This window comes from Nothoprocta perdicaria, unplaced genomic scaffold (assembly GCF_003342845.1).
Source record: "Nothoprocta perdicaria isolate Ctin4 unplaced genomic scaffold, notPer1 scaffold_778, whole genome shotgun sequence".
NCBI classification, from domain to species: domain Eukaryota; kingdom Metazoa; phylum Chordata; class Aves; order Tinamiformes; family Tinamidae; genus Nothoprocta; species Nothoprocta perdicaria.
In genome coordinates this window covers 6,963-14,158 of record NW_020456063.1, presented here as the reverse complement: position 1 = coordinate 14,158, position 7,196 = coordinate 6,963, and the positions used below count along the sequence as shown (strand labels likewise).

The following is a 7,196-nucleotide window of genomic DNA, read 5'->3' as shown; positions in this document are numbered from 1 at the left end:
TCCTGAGATCCCTCAACCCCGAGACTCTTGAACCTCTTGAGACGCCTGAACCTCTTGAGACTCCTGAACCTCCTGAGCTTCCTCAACTCCCTTGAGATCCCTCAGCTCCCATAGATCCCCCAACCCCCATAGATCCTTCAACCTCCTGAGACCCATCAAGCTCCATAGATCCCTCCACCTCTTGAGCCTCTTGAACCTCTTGAAACCCCTCAACCTCCTGAGATCCCTCAACTCCCTTGAGCTTCCTCAACCTCTTGAGATCCCTCAACCCCCATAGATCCCCCCTCTTCCTGCGCACCGGCGTTGATCTTCTCGGCGATCTGCTCCATGGTGAGCTTGCGGTCGGTCATGTGCTTGCGGTCGAGCTCCACGCGCAGCAGCCAGGGCGAGATGCGGCTCACGTCGAAGTCGGGCATCTCGTAGTAGACGTTGACCCACTCCTGGTCCTCGGCCACCACGGTGCTCTGCGGGTTGGGGTCGTAGTAGATGGCCGTGTTGGCCGTCACCTTGCGCAGCGTCGTGTGCTCCAGGCGGCACAGGATGTCCTGCGGGACAGGCGGCGTCAGCATGGGGACACATGGGGGGACACACGGGGACACGTGGGGACGTTGTGGACACATGGGGCCATAGGGACACATGGGGATGTCGGGGACACGTGGGGACATGGAGGGGACCCTGAGTGGCTCTGGGGACACATGGGGGACATCTCATGGCCATGGGGACCTGCAGGTGACACTGGGACATCCCGTGGCCATGGGGACATGGAGGAGACCTCATGTGGCCATGGGGACACAGAGGTGACATGGGGCCACCCCATGGTCATGGGGACACGGAGGGGACATAGAGGTGACCACAGGACACCCCATGGTCATGGGGACACGGAGGGGACACAGAGGTGACCATGGGCCACCCCATGACCATGGAGACACGAAGAGGACCATGGGGCCACCCCACGGCCATGGGGACACAGAGAGGACACAGAGGTGACCATGGTGCCACACCATGGCCATGGCAACACAGAGGGGACCTGGAGGTGACCACGGACCACCCCACAGCCATGGGAACATGGAGGAGACCCCACGCGGCCACGGGGGTGGCACCCACCTTGGCGCGCTCGGCGTCGCGGGCGCTCTGGCCCAGCAGGAACACGGTGAGCGAGGGCGTCTTGGGCTTCTTGGAGATGTTGATGAGCTCCTTGAGGCGGGGCACGCCCAGCGTGACGTTCTTGGCCGAGACGCCCGCGTAGTGGAACGTGTTGAGGGTCATCTGCGTGGCCGGCTCGCCCAGCGACTGCGCCGCCAGCGCGCCCACCATCTCGCCGGGGTGCGCCTGCGGGGGACACCGCGTGTCCCGCGGGCCGGCGCCGGGGACACGCGGCCTCCGCCGGCCACCCCGCGTGTGTCCCCGGGCCACCGAGGACGTCCCCAGCGGCCAGCGGGGGCCCAAAGGTGGCCCTGGTTGGACCTGGGCTCAACTGGAGGTCCCACTCATCTCCAAGGGTGACCGACACCCTTGGTTGGACCTGGGCTCGCTCTCATCTCCAAGAGTGACCCACAGGATGGGTCTGGTTGGACCTGGGCTCAACTGGAGGTTCCTCTGATCTCCAAGGGTGACCCACACCCTTGGTTGGACCTGGGCTCGCTCTCATCTCCAAGAGTGACCCACACGTGATGGGTCTGGTTGGACCTGGGCTCAACTGGAGGCCCCTCTGATCTCCAAGGGTGACCCACACCCTTGGTTGGACCTGGGCTCGCTCTCATCTCCAAGAGTGACCCACACGTGATGGGTCTGGTTGGACCTGGGCTCAACTGGAGGCTCCTCTGATCTCCAAGGGTGACCCACACCCTTGGTTGGACCTGGGCTCGCTCTCATCTCCAAGAGTGACCCACACGTGATGGGTCTGGTTGGACCTGGGCTCAACTGGAGGCCCCTCTCATCTCCAAGGGTGACCCACATGTCATGGGTCTGGTTGAACCTGGGCTCAACCTCAACAAGGAGCCAGTTGAAGGCCCCTCCAGACCCCGCTATCTGCCCCCCACACGACGGGTCTGGTGGGACCTGGACCCCCTCTTCCCCACGGGCCACGCAGAGGCTCCTCTGACCTCCAGATGTGCCCCACACGTGATGGTCCTGGTTGGACCCGGGCTCAACTGGAGGTTCCTCTCATCTCCAAGGGTGCCATACAAGTGACGGGTCTGGTTGGACCTGGACCCCCTCTTCCCCATGGGCCACACGGGGGTCCCTCTGATCTCCAAGGGTGACCCACATGATGGGTCTGGTTGAACTGGGACTCAACCTCAACAAGGAGCCAGCTGAAGGCCCCTCCAGACCCCGCTATCTGCCCCCCACACGACGGGTCTGGTGGGACCTGGACCCCCTCCTCCCCCCGCGCCCCACGCACGATGGCCTGGTTGAACTTGGACTCGATCTCGCCCAGGAGCCAGTCGAAGGCCTCGCCGCTGAGGCGGAACTCCTCCACCATGCGGCGGCTGCAGAGCGTCGAGCGCAGGTGGATGTTGAAGAGCAGCGTGGCGTTCTCCTGCGCCTGCCGGCTCAGCGGGTCGTCCCCGTTGACGATCACCAGCTTCCGGCTCAGCTCCTTCACCCCTGCGTGGACCACAACGGGCTCAGGGACCTCTGGGGGTCCGGGGGGGGGTCTCTAATGTCCCCCGGTATCTCCTAGAAGGTCATGGGAGGTCCAGAAGATCCACCAGAACCTCCCTAAGGAACCATGAGGGGCTGGCAGGACCCTCTAACATCTCCTAGAAGGTCATGGGAGGTCCAGAAGATCCACCAGAACCTCCCTAAGGAACCACAAGCAGCTAGTAGGACCCCACAGCATCTCCTGGAAGGTCATGGTAGTCCAGAAGACCCACCAGAACCTCCCTGAAGGACCACAAGGATCTGGCAAGATCCCCTGGCATCTCCTAGAGGATCATGGGAGATCCAGAAGACCCACCAGAACCTCCCTAAGGGACCACAAGGGGCTGGCAGGACGCCCCAGCGTCTCCCGAAGGGTCTTGAGGGGTCCAAAAGCCCCTCAACCCCCCCCTGGGGTCCGGGAGGAGCCACCAGCAGCTCCTGAGGACCCCGAGGGACCCCAGAGCCCCCCAGCGCCCCGCGGGGTCCCGCTCACCTTCCACCACCTTGACGGGGTGCAGGTCCGAGGGGAGGCGCGCGTTGATGTGGAAGATCTTCTGGGCGTTCCAGATCATGCGCAGCAGGTTGCAGGGCAGCACCACCTGGGCAGGGGGCAGAAAGGGGGCTCAGCGCCCCCCAAGTGCCGGGGGGCAACAGCCCGACACAGGGGGAGCTACAGGCGCCGCGCGGCGGGCAGAGAGGGCGTCAACAGCCCCAAAAAGGGGGGATTCACACCCAAAAACGAGATGATGGCAAGGAGCACCAGCGGGTGGGTCAACAACAAGGGTCAACAGYMACTTGTGGGTCAASWAYAARGGTCAACAGTTACTTRTGGGTCAACTATAAAGGTCAACAGTTACTTGTGGGTCAACTATAAGGCTCTATAGCAACTTATGGGTCAACTATAAGGGCCAAGAAGCACTTGTGGGTCAAGAACAAGGGTCAACAGCAACTTGTGGGTCAACAATGAAGGTCAACAGTAACTTGCTGGTCAAGAACAAGGGTCAACAGCAACTTGTGGGTCAACAATGAAGGTCTACAGCACCTTGTGGGTCAAGAACAAGGSTCAACAGTCACTTGTGGGTCAACAATAAAGGTCAACAGTCACTTGTGGGTCRACAATAAAGGTCAACAGCAACTTGTAGGTCAAGAACAAGGGTCAACAATCACTTGTAGGTCAACAACAAGGGTCAACAATCACTTGTAGGTCAASAACAAGGGTCAACAGTCACTTGTGGGTCAACAATGAAGGTCTACAGTAACTTGCTGGTCAAGAACAAGGATCAACAGTCACTTGTGGGTCAACAATAAGGGTCTACAGCAACTTATGGGTCAACAATAAAGGTCAACAGTTACTTGTGGGTCAACAATGAAGGTCTACAGTAACTTGCTGGTCAAGAACAAGGATCAACAGTCACTTRTGGGTCAACAATAAGGGTCTACAGTAACTTGTAGGTCAAGAACAAGAGTCAACAGTAACTTGCTGGTCAAAAACAAGGATCAACAGTCACTTGTGGGTCAACAATAAGGGTCTACAGTAACTYGTGGGTCAGGCCCAAGGCGCGGGGCGCTCACCTTGCTGTCGCCGGTGGGGAAGATGACGCGCAGCACCTCGCGGTCCTCGCGCATCTTCTCGAACTCGCGCTCCAGCTCGTTCTGCACGTGCGCGTCGCTCAGCACCTCCTTCACCAGCTCCTCCTGCAGCGTGCGCCGCAGCGCCCGCTCGTTCGTGTAGTCGAACTTGAACCTGGCGGCGCGGCCGGCGGCGTCAGGCGGCGCCGGGGGACGGCCCCGCCGCGGGGCAACACCCTCACCAGCCCTTACACCTTGATTCAGGGTGTTGCCAGGCAACGCCTCCCCTSCAGGTGACACCCTGCTCTGGGGCAACACCCTGACCAGCCTTCCCGGAGCCTCCTCCTCGCTCAAGGGCTACACCGGGACAATTCTTCCCAGATTACACCTCGATTTGGGGTGTTGTCATGTCAACACCTCCCCTCCGAGGGACACCATCCTGATGTGGGGTGTTGCCAGGTCAACCCCTCTCCCATGGGTGACATCCCGGCTCGGGACAACACCCTGACGAGCCTTCCCGGAGCCTCCTCCTCGCTCAAGGGCTACACCACGACAGTTCTCCCCTAGATTACACCCCGATTCGAGGTGTTGTCATGTCAACCCCTCTCCCGTGGGTGACACCCCAGCTCGGGACAACACCCTGACCCTTCCCGGAGCCTCCTCCTCGCTCAAGGGCTACACCCGGCCAGTTCTGCCCCAAACTACACCCCGAGTGGGGGTGTCGCGAGGCCAGCCGCCTTCCCGCGGGCGTCACCCGGCGTCACCCCGCTCACTTCTTCTCGAAGGCCTTGTTGGAGGGCTTGAGCGTGGCCAGGTTCTGGAACTCGACGCTCTCGCCGGCCAGCCCGTCCTCGCCGTAGCGCAGCTGCACCACCTGGTTGATGGAGTTGCGCACCGTCGCGTCGTACTTCACCATCACCGACTCCATGGACTTGATGAGGCGCCGCTGGATGTAGCCTGCGAGGGGGGCGGCGCCGCGTCACCCCACCGGGGTCCCCAGGGGCTCCGGGGGTCCATGGAGGGGCTAGGGGGTCTCCAAGGGGATCCCGAGAGGTTCTGGAGATGTTTGAGAGGCTCCATGGAGGCTCTGGGGGTCCCAGGGAGGATCTAAGGACTCCCCAGGGGCTCCTGGGATGCTTTGGAGACCCTTGGGAGGCTCCAGGGAGTCTAGGGATCCCAATAGATCCCATGGAGGACCCCCAGGAGGTCCAGAGAGGTTGTGGAGACCCTTGGGAGACTCCATGGAGAGTCCAGGGGTCCCTAGGAAGGTCTGGAGGATCCCCAGGAGCTCCTGGGATGCTTTGGAGACCCTTGGGAGGCTCCATGGAGTCTAGGGGTCCCAAGGGAATCCATGGAGGACCCCCAGGAGGTCCAGAGAGGTTGTGGAGACCCTTGGGAGACTCCATGGAGAGTCCAGGGGTCCCTAGGAGGGTCTGGAGGATCCCCAGGAGCTCCTGGGATGCTTTGGAGACCCTTGGGAGACTCCATGGAGGGTCTGGGGGTCCCAAGGAGGGTCTGGAGGATCCCTGGGACCTCTGGGGAGATTTTGGAGATCCTTGGGAGGCTCCATTGAGTCTAGGGGTCCCAACAGATTCCATGGAGGACCCCCACAAGGTCCAGAGAGGTTGTAGAGACCCTTGGGAGGCTCCATGGAGGCTCTGGGGGTCCCAGGGAGGATCTAAGGGCTCCCTGGGAGCTCCTGGGATGGTTTGGAGACCCTTGGGAGGCTCCATGGAGTCTAGGGATCCCAACAGATCCCATGGAAAACCCCCAGGAGCTCCCGGGATGGTTTGGAGACCCTTGGGAGACTCCATGGAGAGTCCAGGGGTCCCTAGGAGGTCTAGGGGTCTCAGGAGCTCCCAGTGGTCCCCAAGGYGGCTCTGGTGGCCCCAGAAGCCCCGCAGACGCCTCGAGCGCCAAGGGCGGCCGGGCGCGCACCGGTCTCGGCGGTCTTCACGGCCGTGTCGATGAGGCCCTCGCGGCCGCCCATGGCGTGGAAGAAGAACTCGGTGGGCGTGAGGCCGGCCAGGTAGGAGTTCTCCACGAAGCCGCGGCTCTCGGGGCCGTAGTCGTCCTTGATGAAGTGGGGCAGCGTGCGGTGCTTGAAGCCGAACGGGATGCGCTTGCCCTCCACGTTCTGCTGGCCCACCACGGCGATGACCTGCGGGGACGCGGTGGGGACGCGGTGGGGACACCCTGGGGACGGGGACGGCGGTGGTGGCCTCCAACGGCCTCCCAAGGACCCGTCTTCCTTGGCATCTCCTCGTGTCCTTCCTCGCTCCCACCCCCAGGGCTTGGCGACGCTGGTCACACGTCCCCGAGATCTCCAAAGTCACCCCAAAGTGTCCTCCAACACCCAAAAACACCCCCAAACTGGTCAGGGACGCTCCGAACACCCCAAAATCTCCTCCTACAGCCCCCCCAGGCTCTGCCGCCACCCAGGAACCCCCGGGGGCTTCAAAGAGGACCACAGACACCCCCAGACCCCTCTGGATCTTCTCCAGGTCTCCTCAGAGCCCTTGCAGGACCCTACAGCCCATGGGGACCCGTCTGGACTCTCTGGCCCCCCTGTCACAGCCCCAGGCCCCATAGGGACCTCCTGCCAGACCCTATAGGAACCTGGGAGGTGATGGTCCTGGAGGCCCTGAGACCACCATGGACCTCTAGAGCCCCATGAGGACCCTACAGGGCTCCTCAGATCCCACAGGGACCCTACAGGAACTTGGAAGGTGTCATTCCTGGAGGCCCTGACACCACCATGGACCCCTAGAGCCCCATGAGGCTCCTCAGATCCCATAGGGACCCTACAGGAACCTGGGAGGTGACGTTCCCAGAGGCCCTGACACCACCATGGACCCCTAGAGCCCCACAAGGACCCTATGAGGCTCCTCAGATCCCATAGGGACCTCCTGCCAGACCCTACAGGAACCTGGAAGGCGTCATTCCTGGAGGATCTGACACCACCATGGACCTCTAGAACCCCA

The 7,196-nt window shown here is 62.0% G+C and overlaps 1 protein-coding gene across 1 annotated transcript in view; it reads right to left on the bottom strand.

Annotated features, from left to right (window-relative positions):
• Positions 1-7,196, bottom strand: part of POLR2A (RNA polymerase II subunit A) — a gene marked incomplete at its 3' end in the record, with an annotated part of 16,176 nt that overhangs the window by 2,805 nt on the left and 6,175 nt on the right. Inside the window, exons 7-13 of the mRNA XM_026051636.1 lie at positions 6,151-6,490; positions 4,986-5,169; positions 4,216-4,387; positions 3,137-3,242; positions 2,402-2,607; positions 1,105-1,329; positions 303-545 (exon numbers count right to left, since the gene is read on the bottom strand). Coding sequence (XP_025907421.1) covers positions 303-545; positions 1,105-1,329; positions 2,402-2,607; positions 3,137-3,242; positions 4,216-4,387; positions 4,986-5,169; positions 6,151-6,490 — 1,476 coding nt within the window. The remainder of the gene's footprint in view (positions 1-302; positions 546-1,104; positions 1,330-2,401; positions 2,608-3,136; positions 3,243-4,215; positions 4,388-4,985; positions 5,170-6,150; positions 6,491-7,196) is intronic.